A 19107-nucleotide genomic window follows, 5' to 3' on the forward strand; every position below is an offset into this window, starting at 1 on the left:
CGCTTCAGAAGGACAGAATTGAAATGTGTGCACAGAGACACAGATACACACATGCAGACACACACGCACACTCATAACAAGGTGCCAGAGTGCAGTGTGTACATAATAGTGTTTGAAATGGTGATGCATGAGCCTGTTAACCAGCTGGCTACTGATAAAAGGGCTGGGCCATGTCCCGAAAATGCACACACACACATATGCACACATGTGCACCTCAACACAACATTACAGTCCTTTCTGTTCTGATCTAATATCTTCTAACACATTATATCCTCTAATGTTCTCACTTTTCTGTCTTTTTTCTTGTCTTCTTTGCTTTTCCCTTTTTTCTTCTCTTTTCTCTAATCTTCTCTTTTGTTTCTGTTAGTACAGTCGTTGGACCTTGTATTTTAATGTCACAAGACTTGCTGCCAAAATGGGATTCACAAATGCCAGCTTGTTCAGCTGAAAGTCTAAAATGAAAATAGAAAATACACTAACTTTTATAAAGGGTGTAGGATTCTTTCTAATTTGTAAAACTTTATTTGGAAAAATTCAAGTACAATATATCTCAGCATTGTTGGAGTTGTAAGCATCAGTGTGTCAGCAGGCATATTTACCACCGACACACTCAGACGTACACACACACACACACACACACACACACAGACATCTCCACTGCACTATTATGAAATATGATCTATGGAGAGAAATACATTCATATCTATAAAATCATTAAAGTGGGCAGACCAGGGGAAATGCCAAGTGTCTGTCGCGCATCAGTATGACACACACTCACACAGACACGCACAGACGTGGTCTCATGCACTAACACAGATGTACAGGTATGCTCTCATAGACGTATATGTGCGCACACACATTTACACCCACCCACATACGAACACTCGCTCGCTCATAAACGGCTGTGGTGACTGCGTTGCCCCCAGGCATCCATTTAGGGACAGATTGCCTGTCATGGAATACGTATGGCATATTCAAATAAGCCCTGCTCGCACACACTGCATATCATAGTTTAACTAGCCGTATAGCCTACTGCTGCTGCGGCCGTAAAACCTCCTACAGTATAGAGTTGGTGTTTGGTGCTATCCAACAAAAATAATGCCGATGTTGCTGAGCTGACAGACTTAAACCTAAATACAGGATAAATAAATGGATGCCTAAATGAATGAGCAATAGCCAGATTGAAACAGTTTACTGGTTTATGTAGCATGAAAATATTAAAGTATGACAAATGTTTAAAGTATGGAAGGCCTTCAGTGTTCACACTTAACTCATTGATAAGAACCTGTATTTTTGCATTCAGAAATTTCTTTAATTTTCTGTTTTACAAGACAAAATGTTAATAATGAATAATTCTATAAAGGTTATTTGATAACAAACAGAAAAAAGATACCAAGATTTGTGGATGTAACTCACCTTTTCTTGTTTCTACACCAGATGGTAATTTAGTATTATTTTTATATTCCTCTATCCATCTTTCCATCTCTCCATCTCCTTTCCCTCCATTCTTTTCTTGTAGTTGCTTAATTTATTTATTTTCTCGCTCAGTGAAATTAAGTGTTTGGCCTTAGGTGAGTGATCCATCATATGTAGAGGGCCTGGCCCTAATGATGGCAGTTTTATACACTCACCCACCATTTCTCTTGCTCGCTCGCTCTCTCTCTTGCACGCACCCACATATCCACACACACACACACACACACACACACACACACACATTTACACATGCCTCTAAACAGAGAGGCTAGCTAGTTGGTGAACAAGCAAGCATCAATTCAGTTTGGTTTTTTTAATTTCCCCCTTCTGTTTCTCTCAGGTGGGCCCACTCTGCCCTCTCCTCAACATTTCTCTAAATTTTCTCTCTCTCTCTCTCTCTCTCTCTCTCTCATGTTCTCTCCCCCAGGTCTTTCTTGTGACCGCTGTGAGTTTGGTTATTGGAACCTGTCCCACCCAGACGGCTGTGTCCCATGTGACTGCGACCCCATGGGCTCCCTCAGCCAATTCTGCGAGCCTGAGGGGGGGCAGTGTGAGTGTAAGCCTGGGGTAGGTGGCCAGCGCTGTGACTCATGTGGCAGCGGTTCATATGGCTTGAGACTGGAGGGATCTTGTGCTCCCTGCAACTGCTCACAAGAGGGTACAGTACCTGGAACAGACTGTGATCCTCACACAGGACAGTGTGTGTGTAAGGCAAGTTAACAAGTATATATTTTTGAAATTCCTGACAGTTTTACTAGTGTGGTTAAAAGTTTATTCTTGACCTTGAAACAGTAGTTGACAGAACAATCTCACCTTAGTTTCTATTTCGAAGCTGTTCTGGAGTTTTCAATCATATAACATGATCTTCATCAGTGTAATAAACATATTTTTCATATATTAATTTTGTCACTTTCATGGAATTGTTTGGGGACACTTCATGTGTCTTCATCTTTCCTCTTCCTCATTCCTTCCGTCTTTTATCTCTTGCCCCTTCATTTTTGGACCCTCTATCCTTCCCTCTTATTTCTCTTATAGAAACATGTGGAAGGCCACCGCTGTGACTCTTGTCTTCGTGGTTACCACACCCTAGAGCATCGAAACTCCCTGGGTTGTCTGCCGTGTGCGTGTGACATCAGTGGCACTCTGCCAGAGGGTGCATGTGATATGCAGACCGGACAGTGCCCGTGCCGAGAGGGGGTGGAGGGAGCACAGTGCACCAACTGTGCCCACAACTACTACAACAGGAGTTCAGACCTCCAGAGTAAGAGAACACAGAGCGGAAGCCTGAAGTTACATCTAAGATTAGTTCAACTTTTTTAGCTCAGTCCAACATTGTTTACAAAGCCTAAGTTGGTCAGACAACATATAGTTTGAGAGTTTTATGGAAGTAATTTTGTTCTTTGTTGTGTAAAGCTTGCATGTTGCTGTTTAAACAGTAACAGTTTGGGAGGAAAAGTTCAAGTTTATTTTGGTTTCTGATGTTGTTTCATGTCCTGTCAGAGGGCTTGTCCCAGGGCTGTGTACCGTGTGTCTGCGACCCCAGAGGAACAGTGGCAGGGACCATCTGTGACAGCACTACAGGGCAGTGTGTTTGCATCCCTACTCGCTACGGACAGGACTGCAGTAGGTGCCGACCCGGTGAGTGTGTTTGGAATAATGGATGGACAATACATGCATGGAACAAAAAGTGTAAGGAGTGATTGAATACATAAGGTTTATAGATTAGTGTATAGACATGTTTGGGAAAAGGTGCAGAATAATGACTGGTATTCTAAACTTTTAGTGTTTGTTTGTGTATGGGGGTGTGTATGTGTGGATATGTATGTGTATTGGCACGTGCCCTCTGCCAGATCTCCACTCAGTGATTGTCTTGTTTGTGCATTAGCTCATGAATTTGTTTGAGTGTGTGTATTTGTGTGTGTGGTTAGTCTTAAGGGACAAGAGGTAGCAGATGTTGTATTGTGTCAGTAATGGAGAAGGACCAACAGCATAGTCAGGTTTACTGTAACACAAATTGTGAATGGATATGTTGATGGAAGGATGTTAAAAAGAGTGACAGAGGACACAAAGATAATACTTCTCACAAATACCCATAAAATCTAATAAAGGCAGTATTCAGTGCCGTTATGAGTAACACATTGCACAGTTTTGCTATCTTGTCTGATTATGTTTTTTTATTCCACTGTTTCATTGCATTTGCCAAGCTCCTTGCCTACAAATTGTCCATTTTAATTTCCTTAACTGCTAGTTCATGCTATTGTGAGTTTCTTGCTCAAGTGGCTAAATAGAATATATCTAATTTGTTTAATAGCTGCTAGGCCATGAGAAAAAAAACAAAATTGATTTATACTTAAGAACATGAAGTTCATAATGTAACCTCAGAAACACTTATTGGCTTTGTGCTAAATTTTATTACAAATAAATAGCAAACAACACTCTGGGACATACACTGACGCAGGCTGTGTCCAAAATCAGTCACTCAATCACTATCTTAAGGAATTTTGTATAATGTAATGCTACATAATCAGATGTTGTCAGTGTGTAGCAAATACTACAGTGTGCAACTACTGAACCATATAATTGTCAGCGATTAATTTTGGATGGAGATACATATGAAATTTGTGAATTTAACAGACCACAACTTGGACATAAAACAGTTATGTTTTGCTTTGAATAGCAAAGGAAGGAAGGATGAAAAGAAAGAGGCAAAGAAGAAATAAATAAAGAAACAAAAAATAGCCAGATGAAAACATTAATATAGTGACTGACAAGCAATCAGATTCATAATTTTGCTTTATTTCATGTTTCCGTCTGTCCAGGCTTCTACCTCTCTCCAGATCAGAGCATGTGTGCAGAGTGTGACTGCCATCCTATGGGAGCATCACAGCGTGGTTGTGAGAGCCAGACTGGACAGTGTGTGTGTGCCCATCCCTCGGTGGGAGGGCGACGCTGTGACCAGTGTCGTGAGATGTTCTTTGGATTCAACCCTGGTCTGGGCAGGTAACCATATATTATCCATTAATTGTACCACTCATACAAAAACACACACACCCACACACCCACCCACACACACACACACACACACACACACACACACACACACACACACACTCATGCAGTGCGCAAGCCAGCAGGTGCAGTCTCTGTAAAGACAGTTAACAGATAGGTAGCAAGACATATGACGTACATGAGTTAAGAGCTGCTTTGACCTTTACCACTCATGTCTCTACCTGCAGGCTATCTCACACACACAGAGACGCACACACAACTTACAACACGCATACACAAATGTAACTGTACACTTTACGCCTTGTGCAGTACTTATACACGCACACACATACATTCCTCTTGAGAGGGTGTCATAGCAGATAGATGATCCACAAACTGTTTGATTAGTGGTGCAGTGTATGTGTGTGTGTGTCTGTGCTAGCTGACCTTGTCTGATTGCTGTAATCTCCAGTGTTAAAACATTAAGCATGAGATCTGGCTGTGGCTGAGACCTCCTCACGGTAGAGCGGGATGGAAGGAGAAAAAGCAAAGTGATAAAGACAACTTTAAGACTACTTTGTAAAGAGAGTAAGGCAGGGATGCACTGGGAGGAGAAGAGTGAAATATTTAAAATATGAGAAGGAAGGGTTATATCCTATGTAAGGATATTCTTACATAGGTTGTTCGTATCAGTGATAAAGAAAAAGAGTGTAAAAGAAAAAGGGAAAACATGGGCAGAGGCACAAATCTTGTGAAAAGCACGCATTAATGAAACTCATGCCAGACTTATTATTTGTACCAGTGCACCAGGTTTGTGCCTCTCTATCTGTCTTCCTTTCTTCGCTGTTCCCTGTATTATTTTCTTTCTCTGTGCTGGAAGAAATGATAAATTAAGTCTTAGGTTATTACTGCTGAATGCTTTTCTTTTGCCCAGAGAGTGAGGATTTCTAAATATCATCAAGTAATTTATCCTCCTCCTTCAATCAATAGGCTTAACACAAATGAATTTACACACACACACACACACACACACACACACACACACACACACACACACACACACACACACACAAACAAACTGATGTGTGAGCAATTGGCTGAAGATGTAGTCCTCTGTCTTTATGTGTCTCCATGGAGAATTGGGTCAGAGAAATGCTGACCACTGTTCCCTTCATCACTGGGAAATATGATGGTAATTCTGTCTGGAGGGATTAAATATTGGCACATACACACATTCACTTACACACATAATTTTATTATAAGGGATTACATATGTAACATTCTACTACTCGACATACAACATGTGTTACTGGGACCTAAACATCTTAGATAGTTTATAAATTCATTACGTGACAACTTTATGTTCATTTGCATTCAACTTACCGCAGTCACTCTTAAATACTTGATTGACACTGTCTATGATATAATCATTAGCATGTTATTTCTCAGTAAATACAGGCAAATTCTGTCTCTTTCTCTTTCACACATTACACTGTACTTTGAGAAAAAGAGAATGGGTGTGATGTTGGTGTTTTCTTTCTCCTTGGGAATGGAGTGAAGGTCGAGTCACTATGGCATTTGTGGTGTGTGTATTTTTTATGTGTGTGTGTGTGTGTGTGTGTGGGAGAGAGAGAAAGCACCAGTTGACAGGACAAATTTGCGGCTCGTTATGAGGCTGTGGCTTTTCACACAGTAATAAAGAAGGTGTAGTGGTGTGTGAGGGAGAGAGACAGAGCATGTGAGTACAGTATGTGGTAGAAAGAAAAACACACATGGATAGCGTGTGTATGTGTGTGCATGTGTGTGTGCACGTGGGTGTTTTTGTGAGTGTAATTGGGTTTATACAGTGTCACTCTCTCTACCAGTGTGGTGTGTGTGTGAGTGTGAGCCAAACAACCTCCAACAAGCAGATTGTGTTGCACATGTGACCGTTTGTGTGTGTCTGTGCGTGTGTAAAGGTGTGAGGTAGCTGGCCGGATGATCACCCACTGCCCAGCCCCAGTGAGGGTAACACCACACTGGTGACCTAGACACATACACTGTCAGACACACACATGTACACACACACACACACACACACACACACACACACACACACACACACACACACACACACACACACAACACACTTTGGCAACTCTGACAGGGAAAGCTTCTGTGAAGGTAGTTTCACAGTTAGAAGATGGTGGGTGGGATAGCTGGTGGTGAGGGTCTCCCTCACAGTGTTAAGGTGAAGACCCAACACCTTTCAGACACACACACACACACACACACACACACACACACACACACACATATCTAGTTGGAAATTATCTTTGACCATTTCTATGCTAATGCTGATATATTTGCAATTTCTCTATCTATCTTTATCTATCTATCTATTTAAGCAATAGCTTTTACTCCATGACTCTCAGTTAAAGTGGTATTTTACACTTGCACAATTGTGTAATTGTGCATGTGACTTACAACATCTGTGTTCATCTAGAAAACAGTACAAACCACACAGGAAGTTCATAGCTCATTTTTAAATAATCATTACCTATTCAAATCACTTGCAATATAATGGCTATCTATATTCTACAAGGTTTTTTATATGTGTAAGAAAGATCCATTTTCATCTATGAGTCTAACATGGTTCTGGTAATGATTTTAAGTGTTTTGGTATTATTTTCAACCAGCCAGTGTGACTTTTTTTCCCCCTTTGCTTGACCAGATGCCAGCCTTGTGCATGCGACCCCATGGGCAGTCTCAATGGTTCGTGTCATCCAGACTCAGGGGTGTGCGTGTGTAAGCTGCTGGTAACTGGAGACAAGTGCGATGTATGTCAACCTGGAGCGAGTCATTTTGAGCCTGGGAACCACTTTGGCTGCACTAAAGGTCTGGTTTACAAAACACACACATACATAAGATCACACCCAGACACACCAACCTTTGCATCAGTTATAATTCAGTTTACAAATGTAGTGATTTAACTTTGTCTCTCGCTCCCTGTTTATCTCTATTTTGCTTGTTGTCTCTTTGTGCAGCACCCTCTCAGCAGCCTGCACCAGTAGGTTTTGCTCTCAATTATTCTTCCATTCATCTGTCCTGGCATCCGCCTGACTCCCCAAATTCAAACAGACTCAACTACACACTAATCAGAGATGGACAGTCAGTGCATAGCATCCAAAGTCACTATCCTTTCAGTAAGTATCCACAAAGGCTTTCACACAACTTTTATCTCCTTCTGCATGAAACAAACATTGCTTTCCCTTAATTCCATCACTATTTCCCTCTTCCCCTTTTTCTTAAGGCCCAGAATCATTTGAGGACTCCGGTTTGTCTCCCTACACCAACTACTCTTATTGGCTCATAACAGCTAATGTGGCTGGTGTGACAATAAGTGCATCAGCCTCATACCAAACCTTAGGTGCACCACCTGAAGCAGATCAGCTCCATTTAAACCTTGTGGGACGACCGGGTCCAACCACAGCTAGCTTTATCTGGAGTACACCACCAAATGACACTGGCCCAGTGGAAAGGTAAGGAGGAAGGAGAAGGAGCGGCTGTGACTGAGGGCATAGAAGTGGAGCATCCAGGACAGTTGGCCTGCAGATTCAACTACAATCATTCAGTTTATAGCATAGCAAAACAGCTGGAGGGCATGTGGGCTACTATAACTACAATGGGTTACCCACTGAAGCCATTCTTGGAGACACAAATTGTTCCAAAACATGCTGAATTTTGAATCCCTTCAAGTAAGTGCACATTTGGTGGGAAATTAAATGGAAGAGGGTTGCAAGGGAAGTGGTGGGAAGGATAAAAAATTATTGTCTCTTAAGATTATTTTTGACATATTTCTGCTTTTAATTGGTTCCAGACCTTTAAATTGTGGCATAGAATTCAAACGCTGTGCATCTTAGCCCTTTGGCCCCTGTGACATCCCAGCACTAGCTTTTAACTGAACCACATAACAAAACCACGTGGCCCAGTGGAGTGATAGGGAGAGATGGAAAAATGAAAAGAAGAGGAACCGACTACCTTAATTTTTTGTCTCCCACAGGTTTGTGTTATCCTCCACTGAGTCATCTAGCACAGAGCCCATCATTCACTACACAGGTTTATCTACAGAGGCTGTGGCAAGTGGCCTAAAGCCCTTCACCCAATACACTGTAATACTGGAGGTAGGTGGGGCAAACAGCCAGTGTATACTCTGTTTACCTTTTTCCCATTAAAAAGAAAGATATGTGAAGCAGCATATCTTCAACATAATATTTCAAATATGTATCCAGTCTTTCAATCAGTGCATATTTCCAGGCTGTACAACATAACAGTCCTAACCTCGTCTACAGGCATGCTCTTCTGGGGGGTGCACTTCTACCCCACCACTGTCTCTTCTGACAGCCTCTGCCCCGCCACAAAACCAGCCTCCACCCAGAGTCACTGCTACAGGACCTCATACACTTCATGCTTCCTGGGAGCCCCCTAGTCAGCCAAATGGTAGGACCCCAGACATACACACACATACTGAATCAGCTCATATAGCAAGTACTTTCATGTATTGCATTCATGCATTTAAGACTACACACATTTTTGTGTGTTTATTGTGAGTATAACTGCATGAAACTCTAGCCTAGTAGTGTCGCTTTTAGGCTTGTGTCACTCAAGAATTATGAGAATCAGCTAACACCTCTACACACACACACACACACACACACACACACACACACACACACACACACACACACACAAATACACACTGAATTGGAACTGCCTTTGGTAAATCCAAAGAGCTTTGTAACGGCTCTAAGGCTCAGTGTCATACAAAGCTCGGTAACCTGGGTTTCTCTCTCTGTTTGTCTCTTGTTTTTTTTTTCTGTCTCTCTGTCTGTTAATCTGTTCCCCTCGCAGTGTCTTACTAATCCCTGTTACATGGGTTTCTCTGTGTCTCCTTCCCTCCTTTTCTCTGTCATCAGTTCAATATTGAAAGTTTCCTTTCCTTACCATTCCCTTACCATTTTGATATTTTTCTCAACTGGACTCAGCTTTACTCTCACATATCTTCTTTTTTTGGTTTCGGTTTTTCTCTGATTTTGCCAGCCCTGTCATTTTTCTTGAACTCAGCTGAGGTAGTCTCAACTAGAAATATTGTTCATTCTAGCTATTTGAGAAAACTCAAGGTTGACTAGAGATGCAGATGTTTGAGAGTAAACTAGCCCTTTGACATTTATGTTTTTATGATGTGTGTAGTCTTTGCTAATGTGAAATTAAATAAGAAACTGAACTATGCCTTTTGCTTTCCACCATGCCAAATCTAACAGAGGCAAAGACATTGATTACATTTTCAGTTTTGGAATTGAAACATCATTCTCAGACTTCAAAGGTAGAAGACTAGTGCTATTCTTGCTCTAATTAGTATACCATTTTCTGTGGTTGCTGATGTTGTATGGAGTTACAGATGTATCAGTGGAAACAATGACACATATAGCAAGATCCATTCTCCAACCCTGAAATTATTTAGTAGAGAGGTAGAGAGGATTGTCACTGGGTCAGTAAAGTCATCAAGAAAGTTAGAGGAGTATTTAGGTGGCTTAAAGTTGGTTTACAGCTATTACACACTGATTGAAATTAACCTTTGTTGTTGCAGGTGTAATTACTCAATATGCACTATATTAATATTAGAGGCGAGAGAAAGGGAGGGGAGAGGTGTGAAAATAATGTAGAGTGTAAAGAATAGACAGAACATGGGTATAAAGGAAAGGAAAATAATAAATAGAGAACAGTGTAAAGAACAACACAGGTTCCACATAAAGCCTCTATATTATTAGATCTTATTTATATTTTTATTTATAACAACATTTGGACACTCAGTTATTTCATAGTTCTGTAAGTCTGTATTTTGGTGTTGCTCTCCAACCCAGCTCTGTCATTTTCCTATTAACAACTGGAATAGAGCATGTGAGATTAGGACAATAGTCTGGTTTCCTCCAGAGAGCTAAATAGGACTAGCAAGGACTTAGTCATTATTAGCCTGCCTCCTACTACAGGGCCAAACACTGGCCATGGCTTTCTCATTATTTGTGGTGTTAGATTTTCCTCAAAACAACATTATTGTATATAAAAAAATGTACAAATTTTAGTATCCTGTCACAGATGGAGATGCTCAGTTTCTAATACACTGAATGAGTGGAGAAACAGGATAACAGTGCCTTCAACCATAGTCATGAGGGTGCACTGAATGGTTTGATGAATATGGCAATGATGAGAGATTTTTGGACTGACGTGTTAGATAGTGCTCTCCACCATCATCATCAAAATGCCAAATGAGGGAGTATCTCTTGGAGAAATGGTGTTTCATCCCCATAGTAGAGTTTAAAGACTTGTAGAATCAATATCAAGGTACACTGAAGTTGTGCTGGTGGCCCAACACCTTACTAAGATCTTACAAAGATGTTGGTTTTTCCTTTAATTTGTGACCCATCTGTAGATGCTTCAAATCTTTTATCATAAACAGGCACTGGGACAGCGCTTCAATAAACAACCATCAGGTAAAAAAAAATCTAGTATATGGCTGTACTGTGTATAGCCGTGCAAAATTCTGAAATCCTACCATACTGCTGAGTGTCTCTCCTGCCAGGCTGCTGTGTCAGTCAGTGTTAACTCACCAGAACACAGGTACTTTGCATCTTAGCTGTGTGCATTCCCACAGGTCTTGACAGGCAGGCCAAACTCTGCAAACATCTGGAGAAGTTGTTAGTTAGTTAGTATTAATCTCTTGGACATTCCTTTTCTTTTCTGTTCAGGTGTTATCACAAGGTATGAGGTCTTTCTACGTGGACCAATGGAATTGCAAAACCTTTCAAGTGTGGCAGTTGAGAAGAAAGTGTTCCTCAGCTCTGGTTGGCTGGATCCAAGTGTTTCCCCAGAAACACAGCTTACCAACAGGAGTGCACTGTCACCCCCTGAGAACAGTACGATTGTAGCAGGTCTGCAAGCGTTTTCCACTTATCAGATGCGAGTTGAAAGCATCAATGTGGCTGGAAGAGTCACATCAGGATGGACCACAGCACGCACCATGGAGGGAGGTTTGTATAGACTGTGATCATGATTAAACTCCATTATTATTGGAGTGTACCCAGATACACCCCATGACTATTGAGTCATGCATCTCGGTACATGTTTGTATGCAAATTTCATTTTAGGTATATACAGTAGCTGTGCAGGTAGTAGGGTTGCATTGATTTTTTTAATTCATGTTTTACTGAGAGAGATTAGACATCAAACAAAATGACTTTATAGTCATTACAAAGAGAGTTGCAATTTTTTTCAAAATCTTTTTTTTTCCCTTCAAGTGTTTTTAAAGGTTAAACTCTTATTGACTACATTTCACTACCTGACAGTCTGACAGTCTGACTAGCTGTGGTTGTTCCTAGGTGCTAAGATAGATAGGTTAGTAGGTAAAAAAGTAGGTACAATTGGAAAGATTATAAATGGCTGCTACTGTAACCTAGTATTAGATTTGATGAGTTAAAATCTTTAGGCAAAATGCCTTGTAAAAGAAAGCTGAAAGTTGCTGAGCTTTCCTCAAGCAGCAGCATATGAATATCCTATGGGCAAAAAATGTGATGCAATGACAAAAATCCCAGATCTCAATAAACACCAAAGTATAATGTCTTGGTCAAAATCTGTCCACCAGAGAACTTTATGGATGGATGTAATGAAAAATAACTTTTATTAAAGAAATTATTTTAAAAAAAGAAAAAACAAAAGAAGCAATGGTCAGAGTAAATGTAGAGAAAGGAAGTGGAGAATGTGGGAGGAAATAAAAAAAATGCAAGTGGGGGAGGGAAAACTCATTAAGGTATTTGAATTTCAAAGCGATGATATGGCTCATTAGGACTAAACGATTGCCTCCAACATCAGTCTAAGCTATGTGTCTGGATAACAAGCATATGATAACACCATTTAAAATGTGGAGTGTGTGTCAGTGTTTGTGTGCATACATGTGCTGTGTAGAGAGAAGGAATATGACTGTGGTTATGTCTACCATGAATCACATTTCACAGCATATTTCACAGCTACATGCCATCAACAGAAGAATAAAAGAATCCTTCTCTCTAATCTGTCATGTAATAGTGGCTATCATAGCCATAGAATTATGGAATACTTAAATCCATTACGTCCACATAATATCCAGTAAGTCTGGATTTTTAGTGTCTGTCTTTGTATCTAAATTTGTGTTTTGTTTTTAATTAACCTATTGTAAAAGTTAGAGTAAGAGTTTAGTAGTTTAATCCTTTGCATCTCAGAGATTAACTCCAAATGTCAGGTTTTACTGGCTGACAATGCATCTTTTTAGACACACTATTTTGCACTCATGTTCAACAGTCAATAAGTGATATACACCGTGGAAGTGAATCTAAATACTAATCTTGATAGAGTACAACCAGTGATTTGAGTCATATTCTCAAAATTCCTTGGCTGTATAAATTAGTGATGATGTGATGTAAACATCATGTTGAATTTTAGAACAGCCTATTTTGTTTAAATTTCTGTAGCAGGAGAAAAAAATGTGTCCCTTCTAAGATAATAGTTGATTGAAGTTGATAAACATGTTTACATATTTATGTATCTTTCAATTTATTTAAACTGTTTCAAGTGTTTATAAACATTAGTTAGCTCTGAATCACTCAGAGTTAGTTTTGGTTATAGTGGTTTTGGTTATAGTCTTAGCACAGAACTAACCATTCTGCACTGCTGTTCCTTCAAAGGCCTTCATTTATTTTCTTTTGTTAGCAGGTGAGAAATTACTGGGCACATAATTTGTGTTGATCAGAGCTTGAATATTTATTATTTTCATGTGCAGGAGGATATTAATATTTCAGTGTAAGCTAACTTGCTAATATACCTCTGGGTTAAGGCTAGCCTAGTCTTGTTTTGTTTGTTAGAATCAAGGCTAGCATTGTTATTGTGTTGTAATTGGGGTTCCATATTAGCTAACTTTGTTGTGAAGATTAGTATTGCTAAATGAAAAACTTAAAATGGTACACTCATCACATTTGTATATAGTGAATAGTTTACCCCTTAAATCATTGGCTGCAAACAGCTATGTGAACAACTTGTAAACTAATAAACGTATAGAATAATAGATGAATTAATTTGTAACAGGTAAGGGAAAATGTGTGCTGTGGTCTGTACATTAGCATTAACAGGGGATGGTGGGCAGGACTTAACATATCCTTCTTCACCTTCCCCTCCTTTTTTTTTTGCATACTATTGTCAAAATATTAAGAAATTAATTCATTCATTACAATATAAACAAATAATAACAAATAATATAAACAAATTATGTGTTTGCAGTTTATAAATATGCATAAATCATTTCAATAATAATGAATTAATGGCTAAAGTGTACGATGTGTATATTTTCATATTCATATGTGTGTGCCCATGTTTCTAGTCCCAGAGCTGATGGCTCCTCCAGAAGTGTCTGCACTGACATCCACCAGTCTCAAAGTTTTGTGGAGCTCTGCTGAGGGTCAAGGGGTGATTGCCAGAGGACAGGTGACAGAATATCGGGTTAACTTGCTCACAGAGCAGACCAGCAATCCCTATGCTCCTCCAGTGGTTAGTCAGGTGAGACACACATGCACTTGCACCCAATGAGTAGGGCAACTGAAAAACTTTCAAGCTTTCCTACAGCCTCTAGTTTAGCGAAAAATAAGCCAATAGCATCTACAATAATTTTTGTTCTTTTGAGTTTAACTTATATTTTACCATGCCTTTATTGTTTAGAAAATGCTCCCACCTCCACCCTTTATTGCATAACTTTGTTTTCCCTTAATTAAACTTTTCAATGTCATGACAGATTTTGTCTCTCTTTTTTTCAGGTCTTGCATAGGGTGGGGCCATCGTCACAGCCTGTTTATATAGTGAAAGGACTGAAGCCTTTCCATGAGTACAACTTTACTGTTACACTCTGCACAAAGACAGGTTGTGTTACCAGTCTGCCAAGCACAGGACGGACCCTGCCAGCAGGTAAAATGAATAGATCAACATAGAAACACACATGAATACAGACAAACATAAGCAAATGTACCTATCACACCAGTGAACAGCCCTATATAAAATCATTTTGAAAATGGGGAAATGCCAATACACTGTCTGTTTAAAAGATAAGAGTACATCGTGTACATACTGCATGTATTATTGAAACCCTAAGTGTGTGGTATTCCCATCATAATAAATGCAACACAAAACATCTGATGTATACACACACACACATCCAGAAGTACATAGTCAGTCATTGGGTACTTTAGTGTCGACAGCATTGGTCATGTTAACCAGAGGGGATATTCATGGCAAGCGGCAGTAAAAACAATTTACTGTTAATTACAAGGAGAAAAATGTGGCGTAGCTCATACTTCCTGCTGGCCATGAATCAAACACACACAGGCACAGTTACAGAAACACACATACGACATCTCTCTCTCTCTCTCTTTCCTCTCTCTCTTCTTTAGATTTATAACCATCATGGAAGTGGGATGAATTAGCTGTGTTTAATAACTCAGGCACAAATCTCTGGGAATGAGATGAGCACTAATTGATCAGTGCAGGGTGACATACACACACACACACACACATACACACACACAATTTTTCTTCAGTGTCTTTATCTATTCCCCTGTGACAGTCTGTTGCTTTCTCACTTTTTCACTCAATCGATCCTTCACTTCTATCTCTACCTGGCACTTTCACTTAAATACAAAATAGCACATGGCAGCAGAGAAACATGAATCATTCGGCAATATACATATTGCACACACATGCACACTTGACCCTGCAACACACTTTTCCATCTGTTCACTCATAGTCTCTACTCTTGCTGCTCATTTTACGTTTTTTTTCTGTTTTGTTTTTGTTTTGTTTATTCTTTTAGGTGAATAGACAATGGGTGCGATGAGTGGATGTGAAAAAAACCTTTCATCTCTAAATACTTGCTCAGGGATTTGTGCTTTTGAACATACTCTAAACAGCTACATCTGTTGACATAGCGAAAATTTTCATTTCATACAGTTCTCAAAAAGTCCTTCCTTGTGTTTATTGTGATGAATGATACTTCATATTGTAATCAGTGGACTTTTTAAATGTATTTTTAATGGCTACATCTGTTGACACAGCCACAATGTTTATTTCAAGTGATTCCAAAGACTTCTCTTGACTGTAATACAGTACAATACAATATGGCTTATTGTACCCAGTTGACTTTTTGAATGTATTTTTAACAGCCACATCTGTTGCCACCGTTTTGTTTCATTCAACGCCAAAGATGTCCCTTGTTTCAACTATAAGAAATGATAATGGCATATGCCGTTTGGCAGATTTTTCTTTTTTAATCTCAAAACAATTTGCATAGCATGTGCTACTCCACTGGGTGTTGAGCTTCTGTTGTAGCTCCACACCTCGTATCACTTGTTTTCATTCAGTTTAAAACTATTGTCTTGAGTGTTCACAGAAAATACTTGATAATTTTTAGCAAATAATCTAAGAGAGGTATATTGGAAGGTGCGCACCTTCTTAGCATTGTATCAAGACAGTTTTACCTTTCCCCTCATAAAATGGCTGGGCTGCAGTGTAGCAGTAGCAAGCAACAAATGAGCTGTAATCATAAGATGGAAAAAAGAACTGAAGAAGAACTTTCTTTTTTTCTTTTTGTTTTTTGTTACCATTTACTGTGTTCTACCAGACAGAACCACTCTTACCCTGCAGAGAGAAATCTAAACCAATAGTAATAGGCCCCCTCATTGTTAGTAAAAGTCATTGTATAGTTCCTACTTGTGGCACCTGTTGACTGAAAACTTCCTGCATGTTTTGTCCACAATTCTGTCCAAATGTTGATCTTCTGTGTGGTATTCTACAGAAATTGATCAAACAACGTTTGTGGAGGAAATTATCCTCACATTAAGTGTACTCCTTGTAAGATCTACTTGAGCGTGGTACTGATGTGCTGATAAATCTCCTGCACATAAGGCTGGGCCATTAGAGCCAGCTACCATCTGCTGTAAGTGAGCAGACAGCATCTGCGAAACCACTGGAGTTACACCGAAGCACATGACTAAACATTAGCGCGCACGCTGAGACAGACGTAACAACACAAGGAAAGCTCTCTGTCCATGTGTGTTGATGCATTTGCAGTTGTTTCATTGTGTGTGTCTTCCCACAAAGTTATCGATCACAAGGTAAAGTGAGTGGCTAATCAGGGGCTGATGGTGATGTTTTATGTATCCTACATCCATAAAGGCTTGTTCTACAAGACATACACACAGAGAGACTTACACACATACACACTCACACTGTAACACCACTCAACAGAACAGGAACTTTATTGATTTACGCATAATTGGCCTGAGGCCCTTCTTGAGGAGAGAAATATGCATGGCAAGGGATCGCCATGTCAATAAGTGGTGTGCTTGTGTGCGTGGTGTAACTGTACGCTAAGAGCCTGTTAAGACATGTCAGTTGCTGTAAAAACAGAAAACACACACACACACACATGCACAATTGCTCCTGGGAGCTGGCCCATGATTTAGCTGCTTCATTACCATGTCGGCAGCTAAAATTAACCTTTCTGGTGGACTGTTAACCTTGTGTGCGCGTGTGTGTTTGCATGTGTGTTTGAGCACAGTCACGATAAAGCAAGTGGCTTTCGTCAAACTGAATGTGTCAGAGTGTTAAGTACATTTCAGTGAATTAACAACCAGATACAATAAATGAATACATGACACACAAAGAATACAGGAATCACTAGGGAGGAAAGCTGTCATACACATACACAGAAACACACACATCAAGTCTGGCAAAGTTTGTGACATTTTTACCTGATGTAGAAGTTTTGTTGTTTTTATGGTGTTAGGGACTTGTGACCTATCTATGGTGCCTTCTACCCAGTACATGCAGGGTCCTGTAGCTCCCCATTATTACAAACAGTGGAGTTTATCCCCATGAAAGCAGTAACTGATGAGTAAGTGAGAGGCAAAGGTAGTTGAATGTAGTAGGAATGAGATTTTCTGTCATTGTGCACAGAATACAGAGACATAATGATAGATATTAATGCTGCATATTTTAAAAGATGTTGGGCCTCATGCGATAATATTTTTATATCTATACCCTAAAGTTTCACGTTTTTAACCTTAATCAGTTTTTTTCATGAGTGTTGCTCTTTCAAGTGTTCAATGCGCAATCTAGTAGTATACTAGTTTCAAGTATTTCAGACAACAGAGTTTGAATTCTTGCTGTTAGAAATCTACACACAAAAGAATACCTTTATGACATAAATTTATTATTACTCCAACAGAAAATATTATTACAGCTGGTAATGTGGCATCATTCCACAACTGCACCTTGATAATAAAAAATGTGATGCGAAGTTAAATGCCAAAAAACAGAAGCAACAAGTGATGTTACACTGCTGGATGCAATGGAGGATGTTCTCCTGGACAACAACTGCGTAAAGACTGTTTAGGTATAATAATAAAATCAGTAATTATAAATAATAGATAAAGTATGAATAAATACAACAAAATGAGTAAGTGTTCATACATGCCACTTAAGGGTAAATCTGCTCATACAAAGGATTCTTGCAAGAGGCCAGTTCAATCTCACACTAATCTATGTGTCACACCCACTTTTAACTATTCACTGATCACACACAGACGCACGTCTTGTGCAAAGAACAAAATTCAAAAGAAACAAAATTCTTTGTTTCTTGTTTTGTGTAAACACAGTGCCTTGGTGTTAACTAATGTCCAGCGCCATCATAGTCGATCTACAAGGCCAAGTGAATCTGTATAAAACCCTCAGTAACATTGCAGTCTCATAGTCAAATGTTACCCAGGGACACTCCAGTCGGTCTGAGGTCGGTCCACTTTGATCAAACCTCAAAACAAGCAGACCATTTTACCACTGGGCTTCACTTAAAAACTCAGGAGCCCTGGCCTGAGATGCTTGTGCTGCCTCAAGTACAGATACTGTATGTTGTAGTTGTTCATAATATAGAGGTCCTACAGACTGTCACACACAATTACTTTCCGTTTTAGAGATTCAAAGCCATACCAACTTTTCTACTGTGATCTTAAAGCAGTCACATTTTTGCCTGTCTACTCTCTAGCCATCTGCCCCTAACAACATTTGTTTTCTAGCACATCACACTTCAAAGTAGTACACCACTGTTATAAGCAAGGCTCTGTTGGCCTATGTATATATATATATATATATATGTGTGTGTGTGTGTGTCTGTGTGTGGCACAGTCAGTGTTCTAAATGTCACTATAGCTCAATTTCAATAGACTGGTAAGCTATCGATTGGAAGTAATTTATGGTTTGATGTTCCAAGATGAGCCGCCTAAGACAAGCTGTCCACTTTCCTTTTAAGAGCTCTATTAGGACTCACACTAAAGATGGTCCGCATGTGTGTCACTGAGAGCTAATTTACTCCTACCACAGACCATTTAGACCATTACTGAAATGTGCACACACACACACACACACACACACACACAGAAACATGACGATGGAATGACACTTAATACACACACATCTTTCCAATCTCTACACCAGTCCATCATTTGCTGTGTTTCTCTCTCCATTCTTATGTATCTCCTCTCA

General features: G+C 39.7%; 1 protein-coding gene across 1 annotated transcript in view; it reads left to right on the top strand.

Moving 5' to 3' along the window:
- Positions 1-19107, top strand: part of ush2a (Usher syndrome 2A (autosomal recessive, mild)) — a 188297-nt gene that overhangs the window by 40816 nt on the left and 128374 nt on the right. Inside the window, exons 16-27 of the mRNA XM_018666882.2 lie at positions 1904-2187; positions 2512-2737; positions 2977-3114; positions 4296-4476; positions 7178-7341; positions 7491-7649; positions 7757-7985; positions 8507-8627; positions 8796-8943; positions 11247-11528; positions 13904-14079; positions 14334-14481. Of these exons, the coding sequence (XP_018522398.1) occupies positions 1904-2187; positions 2512-2737; positions 2977-3114; positions 4296-4476; positions 7178-7341; positions 7491-7649; positions 7757-7985; positions 8507-8627; positions 8796-8943; positions 11247-11528; positions 13904-14079; positions 14334-14481 (2256 nt within the window). The remainder of the gene's footprint in view (positions 1-1903; positions 2188-2511; positions 2738-2976; positions 3115-4295; positions 4477-7177; positions 7342-7490; positions 7650-7756; positions 7986-8506; positions 8628-8795; positions 8944-11246; positions 11529-13903; positions 14080-14333; positions 14482-19107) is intronic.

Source organism: Lates calcarifer, linkage group LG2, assembly GCF_001640805.2.
Source record: "Lates calcarifer isolate ASB-BC8 linkage group LG2, TLL_Latcal_v3, whole genome shotgun sequence".
NCBI classification, from domain to species: Eukaryota; Metazoa; Chordata; class Actinopteri; family Centropomidae; genus Lates; species Lates calcarifer.